The sequence below is a fragment of the Oncorhynchus mykiss genome, chromosome 23 (genome assembly GCF_013265735.2).
Source record: "Oncorhynchus mykiss isolate Arlee chromosome 23, USDA_OmykA_1.1, whole genome shotgun sequence".
NCBI lineage: Eukaryota > Metazoa > Chordata > Actinopteri > Salmoniformes > Salmonidae > Oncorhynchus > Oncorhynchus mykiss.
This window is the reverse complement of record NC_048587.1, coordinates 31,907,349-31,925,248: the sequence shown is the minus strand read 5'-3', so window position 1 is coordinate 31,925,248 and position 17,900 is coordinate 31,907,349. Positions and strand designations below refer to the sequence as shown.

At 43.2% G+C, this 17,900-nt stretch overlaps 1 protein-coding gene across 15 annotated transcripts in view; it reads left to right on the top strand.

The window, feature by feature from the left end:
• The window catches only part of LOC110502596 (mitogen-activated protein kinase kinase kinase kinase 3), a 67,468-nt gene that overhangs the window by 34,198 nt on the left and 15,370 nt on the right, over window positions 1–17,900 (top strand). For 10 of the 15 annotated variants that reach the window (XM_036960189.1, XM_036960191.1, XM_036960188.1 and 7 more), the window contains exons 3-14: window positions 8,869–8,959; window positions 9,356–9,420; window positions 9,731–9,786; window positions 9,876–9,923; window positions 10,062–10,104; window positions 10,242–10,314; window positions 10,533–10,664; window positions 11,010–11,072; window positions 11,198–11,279; window positions 11,376–11,492; window positions 11,702–11,776; window positions 16,685–16,763. In XM_036960189.1, coding sequence (XP_036816084.1) covers window positions 8,869–8,959; window positions 9,356–9,420; window positions 9,731–9,786; window positions 9,876–9,923; window positions 10,062–10,104; window positions 10,242–10,314; window positions 10,533–10,664; window positions 11,010–11,072; window positions 11,198–11,279; window positions 11,376–11,492; window positions 11,702–11,776; window positions 16,685–16,763 — 924 coding nt within the window. The remainder of the gene's footprint in view (window positions 1–8,868; window positions 8,960–9,355; window positions 9,421–9,730; window positions 9,787–9,875; window positions 9,924–10,061; window positions 10,105–10,241; window positions 10,315–10,532; window positions 10,665–11,009; window positions 11,073–11,197; window positions 11,280–11,375; window positions 11,493–11,701; window positions 11,777–16,684; window positions 16,764–17,900) is intronic. The other 5 variants (XM_036960192.1, XM_036960197.1, XM_036960200.1 and 2 more) reach the window with 1 other exon arrangement.

The window sequence follows — 17,900 nt, the reverse complement described above, 5'->3', positions numbered from 1 at the left end:
TGGTCTTTTCCTTCAGAGAAATGTGTAATTAAAGTTGTTACATCCTGATATTAACCGGTTCTGACCACAAGGTGGTGCTGTTCCTGCAATTTGGTAAGGTATGACTGCAACACGTTCTTTGGTTTTGTTTACCTGGTCATTGTTTTTAAATGTTAACTTTTTAGCATTTGTGGCATAAATCCAATGCAAGTCAATGGTACAGATTTAGCATTTTACACTGCATATCCAAATCATCTATAAGTAACGCCATTGAGTTACACAATCCATTTAGATACTTATGGGTTATTTGGACAAAGTGTGAAAATGCTAACATAGGTACCATAACTAAAGCATGGGTTGCTGTCATACCTTCTCCATAGACTGCGTACAGGGTCAGGAAATCAATATGTAATTTGGGTGAACTATCCCTTTTAACATTGCTGAAACCAGCACTGTGGTCAGAACCTGGTAATATCAGGTGGCCCAAAGGGTCTGTGCTCAGCCCTCTCCTGTACTCCCTGTTCACCCATCAACTGAATCAAGTTTGCTGACAACACAACACTGGTAGGCCTGATTACCAATAATGACAAGAGCCTTCTGTTTGGCTGTATCACCACCTGATATGGCAATTGCACCACCCACAAAGGCAGGGGTCTCCAGAGAGTGGTGTGGTCAGCCCAACTCATCACACTGCCTGCCCTCCAGGACACCTACAGCACCCGGTGTCACAGGATGGCCAAGAAGATCATCAAAGACCTCATCCACCCGAATAATGGGTTGTTCACCCCGCTGCCATCTAAAAGGAGTAGACCGTACAGGTGCATCGAAGCTGGGACACTACCAAAAGTATGTGGACACCTGCTCGTCGAACATCTCATTCCAAAATCCTGGGCATTTAATATGGAGTTGGTCCCCCCTTTGCTGCTATAACAGCCTCCTCTCTTCTGGGAAGGCCCACTAGATGGTGGGACATTGCTGCAGGGACTTGCTTCCATTTAGCCACAAGCATTAGTGAGGTCGGGCACTGATGTTGGGTGATTTAGACCCGGGTCGCAGTTGGCGTTCCAATTCATCCCAAAGGTGTCGAAGGGGTTGTGGTCAGGGCTCTGTGCAAGTCAGTCAAGTTCTTCCACACCGATCGTGACAAACCATTTCTGTATGGACCTCGCTTTACGCACGGGGGCATTGTTATGCTGAAACAGAAAAGAGCCTTCCCCAAACTGTTGTCAAAGTTAGCACAGAAACGTCTAGAATGGGGCAGCAGGTAGTCTAGTGGTTAGAGCGTTTGGGCAGTAACCGAAAGGTTGCTGGATCAAATCCCCGAGCTGACAAGGTAAAAATCAGTCGTTCTGCCCCTGAACAAGGCAGTTAACCTGTTCCCTGGTAGGAAATCATTGTAAGTAAGAATGTTCTTAACTGACTTGCAAAGTTAACTAAAGGTTACTTTTAAAAAAAAAAGTCATTGTATGCTATAGTGTTAAGATTTCCATTCACTGGAACTAAGGGGCCTAGCCCGAACCATGAAAAACAGCCCCAGACCATTATTCCTCCTCCACCAAACTTTACAGTTGACACTATGCATTGGGGCAGGTAGTGTTTTTCTGGCATCTGCCAAACCAGATTAATCTGTCGGACTGCCAGATGGTGAAGTGCGATTCATCACTCCAGAGAACATTTTTCTACTGCTCCAATGGAGGCGAGCTTTACACCACCCGAGCCGACGCTCACGGTGATCTTAGGCTTGTTTGCGGCTGCTCGGCCATGGAATCCCATTTCATTAAGCTCAGATGAACAGTTATTGTGCTGATGTTGCTTCCAGAGGCAATTTGCAACTCAGTAGGGAGTGTTGCAACTGAGGACGTGTTTGGTTTTTTTACGCGCTTCAGCACTCGGTGGTCCCGTTCTGTGTGGTTGTGTGGTCCTCATGAGTGTCATCATAGTGCTTGATGGTTTTTGCAAATGCAATTGAAGATACTTTTTCCATATTGACTGACCTTCATGTCTTCAAGTAATAATGTACTGTCGTTTCGCTTTGCTTATTTGAGCTGTTCTTGCCATAATATGGACTTTTATCAAATAGGGCTATCTTCTGTATACCAGCCCTACCGTGTCACAACACAACTGAGTGGCTCAAACACATTTGTAAGTGAAGGAAAGAAATTCCACAAATTAACTTTTATAATTCTACCCTGATGAAGACAGCTTGGCTGTCGAAACCTTGGTAATTACATTTTTGCATCTAAGCTCCTAGAGTGTGCGGCTCTCTTTTATATTTTCAAACTTTAATGAGGACCGCACAGGAAAGGAAGACCCAGAGTTACCTCTGCTGCAGAGGAAAAGTTCATTAGAGTTACCAGTCTCAGAAATTGCAGCCCAAATAAATGCTTCAGAGTTCAAGTACAGGCACATCTCAACATCAACTGTTCAGAGGGGACTGTGTGAATCAGGCCTTCATAGTAGAATTAATGCAAAGAAACCACTACTAAAGGACACCAATAAGAAGAGACTTTCTTGGGCCAAGAAACACGAGCAATGGATATTTGACCGGTGGACACCTGTCATTTTGGTCTGATATTTGTGAGACGCGGGCGAGGTGAAAGGAAGATCTTCGCATGTGTGGCTCCCACCGTGAAGCATGGAGGAGGAGGTGTGACAGTGCCCTTTGCTGGTGACACTGTCTGTGATTTATTTAGAATTCAAGGCACACTTAACCAGCACAGCATTCTGCAGCGATACGCCATCCCATGTGGTTTGGGCATAGTCCCACTATATAATTTTTTTTCTTAACAGGACTATGACCCAATACACCGCCAGGCTGTGTAAGGGCTATTTGACCAAGAAGGAGAGTGCTGCATCAGATGACCTGGCCTCCACAATCACCCAACCTCAAACCAATTGAGATGGTTTGGGATGAGTTGGACCGCAGAGTGAAGGAAAAGCAGCCAGCAAGTGCGGGAACTCCTTCAAGACTGTTGGAAAAGCATTCCAGGTGAAGCTGGCTGAGAGAATGGCAAGAGTGTTCAAAGCTGTCATCAAGGCAAAGAGTGGCTACTTTGAAGAATCTAAAAATATATTTTGATTTTGTTTACACCATGATTCGATATGTGTTATTTTGTAAGTTTGATCTCTGAACTATTATTCTACAATGTAAAAAATAAATAAATGTAAAAGTACAGAGAAACGCTTGAATGGTGTGTCCAAATCTTTTAGTGGTAATGTATATACCGTTTTCTAGTCATGGCTCATCCTATATAACTACTGCTGTAAACACCTTTTCTACTCGTATGCTGTCTACACACCATTTTATATACTGCTCCAAAAAATAAAGGGAACACTTAAACACAATGTAACTTCAAGTCAATCACACTTCTGTGAAATCAAACTGTCCACTTGGAAAGTAACACTAATTGACAATAAATTTCACATGCTGTTGTGCAAATGGAATAGACAACAGGTGGAAATTATAGGCAATTAGCAAGACACCCCCAATAAAGGAGTGGTTCTGCAGGTGGTGACCACAGACCACTTCTCAGTTCCTATGCTTCCTGGTGGATGTTTTGGTCACTTTTGAATGCTGGCGGTGCTTTCACTCTAGTGGTAGCATGAGACGGAGTCTACAACCCACACAAGTGGCTCAGGTAGTGCAGCTCATCCAGGATGGCATATCAATGCGAGTTTTGGCAAGAAGGTTTGCTGTGTCTGTCAGCGTAGTGTCCAGAGCATGGAGGCGCTACCAGGAGACAGGCCAGTACATCAGGAGACATGGAGGAGGCCGTAGGAGGGCAACAACCCAGCAGCAGTACCGCTACCTCCGCCTTTGTGCAAGGAGGAGCAGGAGGAGCACTGCCAGAGCCCTGCAAAATGACCTCCAGCAGGACACAAATGTGCATGTGTCTGCTCAAACGGTCAGAAACAGACTCCACGAGGGTGGTATGAGGGCCCGACGTCCACAGGTGGGGGTTGTGCTTACAGCCCAACACCGTGCAGGACGTTTGGCATTTGCCAGAGAACACCAAGATTGGCAAATTTGCCACTGGTGCCCTGTGCTCTTCACAGATGAAAACAGGTTCACACTGAGCACATGTGACAGTCTGGAGACGCCGTGGAGAACGTTCTGCTGCCTGCAACATCCTCCAGCATGACCGGTTTGGCGGTGGGTCAGTCATGGTGTGGGGTGGCATTTCTTTGCGGGGCCGCACAGCCCTCCATGTGCTCACCAGAGGTAGCCTGACTGCCATTAGGTACCGAGATGAGATCCTCAGACCCCTTGTGAGACCATATGCTGGTGCGGTTGGCCCTAGGTTCCTCCTAATGCAAGACAATGCTTGACCTCATGTGGCTGGAGTGTGTCAGCAGTTCCTGCAAGAGGAAGGCATTGATACTATGAACTGGGCCGCCCGTTCCCCAGACCTGAATCCAATTGAGCACATCTGGGTCATCATGTCTCGTCCATCCACCAACGCCACGTTGCACCACAGACTGTCTAGGAGTTGGCGGATGCTTTAGTCCAGGTCTGGGAGGAGATCCCTCAGGAGACCATCCGCCACCTCATCAGGAGCTAATTGCCTATAATTTCCACCTGTTGTCTATTCCATTTGCACAACAGAAGGTGCAATTTATTGTTTCCTAAGTGGACAGTTTGATTTCACAGAAGTGTGATTGACTTGGAGTTACATTGTTGTTTAAGTGTTCCCTTTATTTGTTTTAGCAGTGAGTGTGTGTGTGTGTGTGTGTGCGTGTGCGTGTGCGTGTGTGTGTGTGATATATATGAGACGGACTCTGACATTTCCTAGTTCCTTTTTTACTTTTTGGATTGCTAGGTATTATGGAGCTAGAAACACAAGCATTTTTCAGCACCTGTGATAACATCTGTGTACGTGACCATTTGATTTGACATAAACCTAACATTCGGAAAGTATTTAGACCCTTTGACTTTTTCCACATTTTGTTACGTTAGTCTTATTCTAAAATGGATTAAATTAATAGTTTCCTCATCAATGTACTCACAATACCACACTATGATAGAGAACAGGTTTTTAGACATTTTTGCAATTGTATTAAACATGTAAAACAGATACCAACGTGTCTGAATACTTATGTTAATAAGGTATGAGACTCCAATTGTATTAAACATGTAAAACAGATACCAAAGTGTCTGAATACTTATGTTAATAAGGTATGAGACTCCAAATTGAGCTCAGGTGCATCCTGTTTCCATTGATCATCCTTGATGTTTCTACTACTTTGAGTTCACCTGTGGTAAATTCTATTGATTGGACATGATTTGGAAAGGTACCCACCTGTCTATACAATGTCCCACCGTTGACAGTGCATGTAAGAGCAAAAACCAAGCTATGAGGTCGAAAGAATTGTCCGTTGGTGTTTATTTTTTTTTACAATTTCTTTGTATCCGTAATGTCTAATAATTGTTAGAAGAATGTTTGGTTTGAATCTTAGGTACTACATTTATTGAATATTATATGAACCCTGTAATTTAAAATGGCCAATTTGGGTGCAATAAATTTGCTTGACTTCTCATATCAAATTATACAGTATTTCAAGGAGTGTTTGCATGCCAGAACAGTGTTTAGTACTGTTTTTGCTCAGTTTTAAGTGATTGATTGTCTGGAATGTTAGTTATGCAGGACGGAGCATCTGATGGGCTGGGTATGGATTTCAAAGGCAGGAACAGAATGACTGAACCCTGCAGTGAGGATTATCAATTATCCTGAAATGTTTCATGTGAAATACTTCCTATCCAATTGAAATCTCTCTTTCTCTGCTCCTCTCAGTGATTATGAACTCTCCCACTGGTAAGCTATGTATCATTACCTTGACACAGGTTTTAAAAATCTTGAGCTTCATTTGATAAGCCTTTGCAGCGGTGCACCTGTCATTTTCCGCGGGCATTAAAAGACAAACATCGAAGCCTAATAACACGGCACTGTGTTTGCACTTCATCTTCAGATTTATTTAACTTCTCCTAGGGTTGAGTCCTCGGAGATCCGCGTGCACAACTCCAAATGTTCATGTCAAGATCTTATTGACGTCAATGCATGATTTAGGCAAAAGCCTGTAAACGGCAATTGGATCTCATTCAGGATTTGGCCAACAATCCTCCTTTTACCTCTGTGCTGTAACCTATGAATTTTATTTCTTTATTTTTTTTCCTTTTTTTTGTTGCCCTTTTGTATTGCTTGAGCGGTGACCCATCACAGCCATCTCTGACACAGAGCCAAGTTGTCATGCTGCCGCATTGGGGTGTAAACACTGTGGTATAGCTGGAGGACATACAGTGCCTTCAGAAATTATTCACCCACCTTGACTTTTTCTACCTTTTTGTGTTATAGCTTAAATTAAAAATGGATTAATTTGAGATTTTGTGTCACTGGCCTGCACGCAATACCCCATTTAAACTGAAATGTCTTCAGTCAATAAGTATTCAAACTCTTTGTTATAGCAAGCCTAAATAAGTTCAGGAGTAAATATTTGCGTAACAAGTTCCATGGACTCACTCTGGGTGCAATAATAGTGTTTAACATTATTTTTAATGACTACCTCATCTCTGTCCCCTATACATTCAATTATCTTTATCTCAGTCGAGCAGTGAATTTTGAACACAGATTCAACCACAAAGACCAGGGAGGTTTTGCAATGCCTCGCAACGAAGGGCCTCTATTGGTAGATGGGTAAAAATGAATGACGCAGACATTGAATATCACTTTGAGCATGGTGAAGTTATTAAGTACACTTCTGGATGGTGTATCAATACACACAGTCACTACAAAGATGCGGGCGTCCTTCCTAACTCAGTTGCCGGAGAGGAAGGAAACCACTCATTGATTTTTACCATGAGGCCAATAGTGACTTTAAAACAGTTTGTTTCGTGGCTGTGATAGAACTGAGGATGGATCAACATTGTAGTTACTCCATGATATTAACCTAAATAAGAGCGAAAAGAAGGAAGCCTGTACAGAATAAAAATATTCCATAACATCCTTCCTGTTTCCAATAAGGCACTAAAGTAAAACCATAAAGAATTGGTCAAAGAAATGTAACTTTGTCTTGAATACGCATTCATGTTTGGGGCAATTCCAATGTACCACTCTTCATATTTTCAAGCATGGTGCTGGCTGCATCGTGTTATGGGTATGCTTGTCATCGGCAAGGACTAGGGAGTTTATTAGGATAAAAAGAAACACACAATAAAGCAAAGCACAGGAAAAATCCTAAAGGGAATTGCTTTCCAACAGACATTGGGTGACAACTTCCCCTTTTCAGTGGGACAATAACCTAAAACCCAAGGCCAAATATACACTGGAGTTGCATACCAAGATGACATTGAATGTTCATGAGTGGCCTAGTTAGTTTTGACATAAATTGTCTCAATCTACGGCAAGACTTGAAAATGGCTGTCTAGCATTGATCGCCAACCAACTTGACAGAGCTTGAAGAATAAAAAAATAAATAATGTGCAAATACTGTATAATCCAGGTGTTGCAGAGCGTAAACTTTACATAGAAAGACTCACAGCTGTAATCACTGCCAAAGGTGATGTATTGACTCAGGCGTATCAATATTTATGTAAATGACAGTTCTGTTTTTCATTTTCAATACATTTGCGCAAAAATCTAGTTGGGTGATGAAAAAAATGTAATCCATTTTAAATTCAGGCTAACAAAGCTAAATGGGGAATAAGTCGAGGGATATGAACACTTTCTGAAGGTACTGTAGCCCCACCTATCATGTGACAGTGTTAGCACTTAGAAAGCTGTGTGGCTGCTTGACAGCTCAGGGCGCTAGAAGGATATAGGTGGTTATTCAGGGTTTGGCATGATTTAATAATTTGTCAACTGTCCCACATGAATTTATAGCAGGTTTTAATGACTGGAAAGGGTTAAACCTCTCCATACATAACTAGTTTATAAGGCTTATGTGAATGATTGTAGATGTGTCCTAGCATGTATGCCTTTTTGTCCACTATGTGCTTCAACAATTCCTGTCAGTATAGCTGCTGGGGCCCTGGGGTCAGACTCGTTACCATAGTAACAGAGCTTTGCCTTGGAGATATGGGTCAGGAAGGGCACTAATTCGCTTAGACATTCACAGATCTGAAGGGCTTGACATGTGACACACAGAGCCAGGGTATCCATCAGACGGTAGCGCTTCACCTCGGGGTCAAAGGATGTGATGACGTTAAGGGGGCTATGTAGGCCCATGTGTGGAGATGCCAACTCAACAAGATTCACCCATATCCATTCTGACTGTTGTCAAAGATGGTTCTGAGTGTGGATGGATGTGTGTGTCTCACTTTAAAAGTGTATACAGCATATAGATGGTCCTGTGTGGGTAATAGTGTCTGCTAAATTACTCAAATGTATATGGAGAAATAGACGTTTTGACATTTAAATAAGATTACTTCTAAGCTGGTACCCCGCTGAAATGGTATTTTAGCTATTTTATCCATGCTGAGATGTGCTGTCATTTTGTATAAGTCCGGGCTCTTAGTCATGTCCCAGCGTTTTGAAGGCGTCCCAAAATAGCTGGATCTGATGCAGTTAGTGCTGCAGTGCCTTCACTTCCTGCATCAATATATTTACTGTAGACACTACAGCCTCAAAACAAGTTCTATCATGTTTACCATCTGCATGAATTTGAAATGATGTAACGTGTTGGTGTTTGTATCCTGAGACGAAAATCGGCTGTATTGGCCTGGTAGCCATGTCTGTTTCTGCTTAAACTACCATCTCTGTTGTACGGCATGACGACAACATGTCAGAGGAGTTGGCTAAAGCACAAACGGATCTAGCCACCAGGCTAACGCTTTATGGCTTGATCATGTAATAATGAACATGTAACTGATCGGCTGACTGACTATTTGATTGACAGGTGAGGACTTTGAGGTGGTGCAGCAGGAGATCATCATGATGAAGGACTGCAAACACTCCAACATCGTGGCCTACTTCGGTAGCTATCTCCGGTAAGACTGGCATACTGATAGATCAGGTATGGATAGACAGTACATCTCTCTCTGAAGTTGGACTCAAATAATACAGCTGTTTCATGCGCTTATTTTGAATCTAAGCTTGTCGCCTGCCTTCTCGACTTTTGGACGACCATTCCCGTTGTTAGGGCGGAGACGTGAGCATCTCGTCATTATATACAGGTCTCTGGTGCAAATGGATAGGTGCACAAAAGGAGCGAATGAGAAGAGACCAAAAAGACAACATGAGAACAAGCGGGAATACATACAAAAAATTCAAATTAATTAGATGTATTGCCCAGCTCTAGCTTTGAGTCTTGCGTTCCCAGTCTTGGTGACTTGTGGTCTTTTGAGAGGGATTTTGACAGGGAGTGTATCACTTCCCTTCTCCAGGAGGGATAAATTATGGATCAGCATGGAGTACTGCGGAGGAGGATCTCTGCAGGATATTTATCATGGTAGGACACACACATTCTCACACTCACAGACTCACTCACACTGTGGCAACCTATGCATTCACCCATGCTCACAGTCACCCTAACAGAATAGCTGTGTTTTCATCTAAAAACAGACCATGAAGCACAATAAATGAAAGCTTGTTGCAATCAATATCCACATTTTTCACTCACACACTTAAGCAAGCCAGCCAGCACAGTAAATAGCACTCTAAGTGAATCAACTGGTGTTGAACTCTAAATTGTGTAGGAATTGCTTGATACACATTGGATAGCTCTTCTAAACTCTCATCTCTTCCTCCCTCCTGTCCAGTGACTGGGCCTCTGTCTGAGTCTCAGATTGCGTATATGTCACGGGAAACCCTCCAGGTATGTTTTTACCCCTGCTGCCAGTGCCATGGGCATCTATGGGTCAGATTGAATGAGAACGTGTTTTGCTGTTTGTTTTTTACTTACAGGGTTTGTACTATCTCCACAACAAAGGCAAAATGCACAGAGACATTAAGGTAAAGCCATGTCAGTGATAGTAATAAGCATGCTTTTGAGTAGAGACGTTTGCCTTTCACTCCTTACTCATCTTTGCAAAAGATATCTCTGAAATGTTGATGGTATTTTTTGCCTGGCCCTATTACTTTTCCTCATAGGGAGCAAATATTCTATTGACAGACAACGGCTATGTGAAACTAGGTAAGGCCACGGACAACCACTACTTTCCCCTCAATCAGACATGTCAGTTCCCAAAGCCTCACCTTGAGTACCTATTAGAATGAGATCTCACAATACATCTGATCTTTTTGCTCATTTTCCTCCCTCACCCTCCTTAGCTGACTTTGGTGTATCAGCACAGATCACTGCCACGCTGGCTAAGAGGAAGTCCTTCATTGGAACACCATACTGGTGAGCGTCTCCCCTGGCCCCTCCCCTCGGTGTCATACTCTGGATAGACTCTGACATGTTATGGTTCATTGACTTATTGTGACAGACCATTCATATTGCTCTGGACAGTGTTGTGATTGTATTTGATTGCCTTGAGTGATTGTTGGTCTATGCCTGATAAGTATTGGTTTTTTTTCTCTCTTTCTCTTTCGCCTCCCTCCCTCCTCTCATCCTATCAGGATGGCTCCAGAGGTGGCAGCCGTGGAGAGGAAGGGGGGCTACAACCAGCTGTGTGATATCTGGGCCGTGGGCATCACAGCTATCGAGCTTGCCGAGCTGCAGCCTCCCATGTTCGACCTGCACCCTATGAGGTGAGTCTGTGTGTAGGGGAATGTGCGAATTAAGCCTTATGACTGTGATGCTGGATATTTATTTAGGCAATAATGCATGAGGGGGTGAGGTATATGGCCAATATACCACGGCTAAGGGCTGGATACAGCCTTTACCTGTGGTATATTGGCCATATACCACAAACCCCAGAGGTGCTTTATTGCTATTATAAAATGTTTACCAATGTACTTAAAAATTACGATAATGTTTTTTTATACCCAGGGCTCAAACCACCCAGTGGTAGATTCCTCCATTTACTTAGAAATCACATTGTTACGACTAATGTACTTTGTTCTAGAAACCAAGTCTGTTTCCTTTCTTCCTAGGGCCCTTTTCTTGATGACAAAGAGTAATTTCCAGCCACCCAAATTGAAAGACAAAGTGAAATGGTAAGTGTTCACCTCTCCTCTGTGAATAGTGAGGAACAGGTTTAATTCTCAGTTTAACAATTTTCTCTTCATATTATAAACTTAAATGCTCTGACATGTATATTTTCTATCTCCTCCTATGAAAGGGGAAATAATTTCCATCATTTTGTCAAATTGTCCCTGACAAAAAATCCCAAGAAGAGGCCAACAGCAGAGAAACTATTACAGGTACTCCCAGTCTAGAGGGAAACACTAGATATGAGTGTCTGTCAGGACAAGAGTGTCTGTAGGCTGTGACCTCGCGCCCCCTTCCTGTGTCCACAGCACCCGTTTGTGTCACAGCCTCTCAGTCGAACCCTGGCCATAGAACTGCTGGACAAATCCAACAACCCAGACCACACCACATACAACGACTTTGACGATGATGACCCAGAACCAGAGGTAGAGTCACCACCCTAACCCACATCTCCAACCTCTCCATCTCTTCAGGTTTCTCAAATCTAATGGCAGGATAAGACTGACACCTGTCCTCATTGGTCTCTACGCATTTAGTTTGTCCAATCATGCTGATCTCTTAACTGTCAGAGTTCTACATCTTTCCTCCCTTTTCCATTACCCTTCTCTCTGCTCTTCTTCATCCTCTTCCTCAGTTTAAATATATGGGCCACTTCCTTCCCATCACCCCAGGTGCTCGGCGAGCACCTCGCTTTGCCATGCGCAAGAAGGTACCAATGTGGCCGGCATTACAACTGCACCAGTACCACTGTGATCAGTACCTGTAGAAACAGAGAACTACAGTGCCTTGCGAAAGTATTCGGCCCCCTTGAACTTTGCGACCTTTTGCCACATTTCAGGCTTCAAACATAAAGATATAAAACTGTATTTTTTTGTGAAGAATCAACAAGTGGGACACAATCATGAAGGGGAACGACATTTATTGGATATTTCAAACTTTTTTAACAAATCAAAAACTGAAAAATTGGGCGTGCAAAATTATTCAGCCCCTTTACTTTCAGTGCAGCAAACTCTCTCCAGAAGTTCAGTGAGGATCTCTGAATGATCCAATGTTGACCTAAATGACTAATGATGATAAATACAATCCACCTGTGTGTAATCAAGTCTCCGTTTAAATGCACCTGTACTGTGATAGTCTCAGAGGTCCGTTAAAAGTGCAGAGAGCATCATGAAGAACAAGGAACACACCAGGCAGGTCCGAGATACTGTTGTGAAGAAGTTTAAAGCCGGATTTGGATACAAAAAGATTTCCAAAGCTTTAAACATCCCAAGGAGCACTGTGCAAGCGATAATATTGAAATGGAAGGAGTATCAGACCACTGCAAATCTACCAAGACCTGGCCGTCCCTCTAAACTTTCAGCTCATACAAGGAGAAGACTGATCAGAGATGCAGCCAAGAGGCCCATGATCACTCTGGATGAACTGCAGAGATCTACAGCTGAGGTGGGAGACTCTGTCCATAGGACAACAATCAGTCGTATATTGCACAAATCTGGCCTTTATGGAAGAGTGGCAAGAAGAAAGCCATTTCTTAAAGATATCCATAAAAAGTGTTGTTTAAAGTTTGCCACAAGCCACCTGGGAGACACACCAAACTGGTGGAAGAAGGTGCTCTGGTCAGATGAAACCAAAATTGAACTTTTTGGCAACCATGCAAAACGTTATGTTTGGCGTAAAAGCAACACAGCTGAACACACCATCCCCACTGTCAAACATGGTGGTGGCAGCATCATGGTTTGGGCCTGCTTTTCTTCAGCAGGGACAGGGAAGATGGTTAAAATTGATGGGAAGATGGATGGAGCCAAATACAGGACCATTCTGGAAGAAAACCTGATGGAGTCTGCAAAAGACCTGAGACTGGGACGGAGATTTGTCTTCCCACAAGACAATGATCCAAAACATAAAGCAAAATCTACAATGGAATGGTTCAAAAATAAACATATCCAGGTGTTAGAATGGCCAAGTCAAAGTCCAGACCTGAATCCAATTGAGAATCTGTGGAAAGAACTGAAAACTGCTGTTCACAAATGCTCTCCATCCAACCTCACTGAGCTCGAGCTGTTTTGCAAGGAGGAATGGGAAAAAATGTCAGTCTCTCGATGTGCAAAACTGATAGAGACATACCCCAAGCAACTTACAGCTGTAATCGCAGCAAAAGGTGGCGCTACAAAGTATTAACTTAAGGGGGCTGAATAATTTTGCACGCCCAATTTTTCAGTTTTTGATTTGTTAAAAAAGTTTGAAATATCCAATAAATGTCGTTCCACTTCATGATTGTGTCCCACTTGTTGTTGATTCTTCACAAAAAAATAAAGTTTTATATCTTTATGTTTGAAGCCTGAAATGTGGCAAAGTTCAAGGGGGCCGAATACTTTCGCAAGGCACTGTAACTAACACCGCTCTGTGTGCTCAAGTAGACTGGACTGGGTCTCGTCATTGAACCTTGCTTATGGAGTTGCTGTTACTTCATTTGTTAAATGTATCTGCATGTGGGATTTTGAAGAGTGTTTTGGGTGTGTTTAAGGCATGAATAGGGGCACAGTTAAACTGTGAGAATAAATTCAGATGGCATACTATATGTAACACTTTAATGTCTCGCTCTCACACACCTTGTGTCTATACATGTTTGTTACATATTGTTCATGCCTTCTATTTTGTATGTGCGTTCGTTTGTTAAAGCTAATGTTAACAAGCTTGTGATTTGTCTAGCTAGGCCAAGGGTGTGTTTAGTGCATAAACATATATAGAAACTAGAACTTGATTGATATGCTGAGGTGAGGTCAAACTGAGGTGCCGTTTCCCACGTGGACAAGAGGAACACCAATGTGAGAATGCTGTTCATTGACTACAGCTCAGCGATCAACAGCATAGTGCTCACAAACCTCATCACTAAGTTAAGGACCCTGGGACTAAACACTTCCCTCTGCAACTGGATCCTGGACTTCCTGACGGGCCGCCCCCCAGGTGGTAAGGGTAGGAAACAACACATCTGCCACGCTGATCCTCAACACGGGGGCCTCTCAGGGGTGCGTGCTTAGTCTCCTCCTGTGCTCCCTGTTCACCCACGACTGCGTGATCAAGCGCGACTGCAACACAATCATTACATTTGCTGACAAAACAACAGTGGTACAGGCCTGATCACCGACAAGGATAAGACCACCTATAGGGAGGAGGTCAGTGACCTGGTGCCAGGACAACAACCTCTTCCTCAACGTGAGCAAGACAAAGGAGCTGATCGTGGACTACAGGAAAAGGAGGGCCGAACACGCCCCCATTCACATTACCGGGGCTGAAGTGGAGCGGGTCGAGAGCTTCAAGTTCGTTGTTGTCCACATCACCAACAAACTATCATGGTCCAAACACACCAAGACAGTCGTGAAGAGGGCACGATAACATCTTTCCACCTCAGGAGACTGAAAAGATTTGGCATGGGTCCCCAGATCCTCAAAAAGTTCTAATCGAGAGCATCATGACGGGTTGCGTCACAGCCTGCTCGGCATCCGACTGTAAGGCGCTACAGAGGGTAGTGTGTATGGCCCAGTACATCACTGGGGCCAAGCGTCCTGCCATTCAGGACCTATGTAATAGGCGGTGTCAGAGGAAGGCCCTAAAAATTGTCAAATACTCCAGCCACCGAAGTCATAGACTGTTCTCCCTGCTACCGCATGGCAAGCGGTACCGGAGAGCCAAGTCTAGGTCCAAAAGGCTGCTTAATAGCTTCTACCGCTAAGCCATAAGACTCCTGAACAATGAATCAAATGGCCACCCAGACCATTTACATTGACACGTCTTTTGTTAAGTACCTCTTTTGTTCTCTATTGCTCCTCTATTGGTCCTCAAGCAAGGGGCAGGCTGATGACATCACGACTTCCCAACAAACCATCTCCTTGAAGTTTTCAGTTGTCCAAAAAAAATGTTTACTCTTCAGTGTGGGTGTAATTGACTGTATTTGCGCTTGGGATATCACTTTTCAACAGGAAAGTTAAAAACAAATCACTGAAGAATGTATTTTAAGTATGTTATGTGTAAATTAGTATGTGTTTGGTCTCAGAAGACTGGTAAAATGAATGTCCACTGATGTGAATTTGAGCTCTCCTTAATCTGCATGTGTTGTTGCTAAGACATCTATTGCTGCCTTGCGTTGCCATGGTTTATTTGCCTGCTTTCAGTGTGGTCTGTCTATGCTGTGTTCTGTTGCTGCTGTGGAGGTTGTTGTGACTGGGTCATTGTTCTCATTGTCCCTGACTCATACATTATATATACAAAAGTATGTGGACACCCCTTCAAATTAGTGGATTTGGTTATTTCAGCCACACCTGTTGCTGTCAGGTGTATGAAATTGAGTACACATCAATGCAATCTCCATAGACAAACATTGACAGTAGAATGGCCTTACTGAAGAGCTCAGTGACTTTCTATGTGGCACCATCATAGGATCATAGGGTTTCCAACACGTCAGTTTGTCAAATTTCTGCCCTGCTAGAGCTGTCCCGGTCAATTGTAAGTTCTGTTGTGAAGTGGAAACCCTTTAGGAGAAACAACGGCTCAGCTGCGATGCGGTAGCCAACACAAGCTCGCAGAATGGGACCGTTGAGTTCCTCGGTTGCAACACTCACTACCGAGTTCCAAACAGCCTCTAGAAGAAACATCAGCACAATAACTGTTCGTTGGGAGCATCATGAAATGTGGTTCCATGGCCGAGCAGCCGCACACAAGCATAAGATCTCCATGCGCAATGCCAAGTGTCAGCTGGAGTGGTGTAAAGCTTGCCACCATTGTACTCTGGAGCAGTGAAAATGCATTCTCTGGCGTGATGAATCACGCTTCACCATCTGGCAGTCCACTGGCTGAATCTAGTTTTGGCTTATGCCAGGAGAATGCTACATACGCCAATTCATAGTGCCAACTGTAAAGTTGGGTGGAGGAGGAAAAATGGTCTGGGGCTGTTTTTCATGGTTCGGGCTAGGCCCCTTAGTTCCAGTGAAGAGAAATCTTAACGCTACAGCATACAATTACATTTTAGGCGATTCTATGCTTCCAACTTTGTAGCAATAGTTTGGGGAAGTCCCTTCCCTGTTGCAGCATGACAATGTCCCCGTGCACAAAGCGAGGTCCATACAGAAATGGCTTGTTGAGATCGGTGTGGAAGAACTTGAACACCTTTGGGATGAATTGGAACGCCGACTGCGAGCCAGGCCAACGCCGACTGCGAGCCAGGCCTTCCCAGAAAAGTTGAGGCTGTTATTGCCCATGATTTTGGATTGAGATGTTCGACGAGCAGGTTTCCACATAATTTTGGTAATGTAGTGTAGGTCAGAGGTCAAAACGGGTTCAGTGCCTTCTCACCCTAAAAACCAGACTGGATTTGAGACACCTGTAGATTGAGAACACATGAAATATACATATCTTAGAGACAGTAAGATCTATTATGATCAGCACTCTCCTTTCCCCTCAATGAGAGGGATGTTGAATGTTTTTTTACAATGTAGCAAAGTTCGCACAAGATTTAATAAGACTACAGTTATTGGACTGGAATGCAGGAATGCAGTTTTTGTTTTTTGTGCGTGATGATGATGATCTTGTCTGTTAAGGTCGTATGTTTTTTTCTTCCGGGCAGTCTCCAGTGTCTGTTCCCCATCGGATTCGCTCCACCAGCAGGAGCACCAGGGAAGGGAAGACGCTGTCTGAGATCAACTGTAAGTTTCTATATGTGTGACTAAGGGCCTGTTTCCCGGACCCAGATTGAGCCTACTCCTGGACTACAAATCATGCTTAGTTTGTGAATAATCTGGATTCCATTCAGTCTGTGGCTATGGTGTATTCAGTTTTATTCCAGTCTGCTGGTTTTGCACTGTGCTTAACCTCTCTAGGGTATGTGGGACGCTAGCATCCCACTTTGCCAACATCCAGTGAGATTGCAGAGCGCCAAATACAGAAGTACTCATTATAAAAATTCAGAAAACAAAACATATTTTACATAGGAATGGAGGGATTTAAAGATTAACTTCTTGTGAATCCAACCACGGTGTCAGATTTAAAAAATGTTTTACGGCGAAAGCATACCGTACGATTATTTGAGAACATGGCCCAGCAGACAAATGATTACAAACAGTAACCAGCCAAGTAGAAGAGTTACACAAATCAGAAATAGAGATCAAATGAATCCCTTTGATCTTCATATGGTTGCACTCAAGACATTAATTTACTTAATAAATGTTCCTTTTGTTCCTAAAGTCTCTTTATATCCAAAAACCTCAGTTTTCTTCAGTAATCCACAGGCTCAAACGCAGACAAAAAAATCCAAATTGTATCCGTAAAGTTCATAGAAACATGTCAAACAATGTTTATATTCAATCCTCAGGTTGTTTTTAGCCTAAATAATCGATAATATTTAAACCGGACAATAACGTTGTCAATATAGAAGGTAAACAAGAAAGGCGCGCTCTCGGGATTGCGCATGAAGAAGCTCTGTGATATGGCAGGGTCCACTCATTCAGACTGGTCTTACTCCCTCATTTATCAGAATAGAAGCCTGAAACAATTTCTAAAGACTGTTGACATCTAGTGGAAGGCATAGGAACTGCAACTTGAGTCCTAAGTCAATGGATACTGTAATGGCATTGAATAGAAAAATAAAAATAAAAAACGACTTCCTGAATGGATTTTTCTCAGGTTTTCGCCTGCCAAATTAGTTCTGTTATACTCAGACACTATTTTAACAGTTTTGGAAACTTTAGAGTTTTCTATCCAAATCTACCAGTTATATGCATATCATATCCTCTGGGCCCGAGTAGCAGGCAGTTTAATTTGGGCATGCTTTTCATCCAAAATTC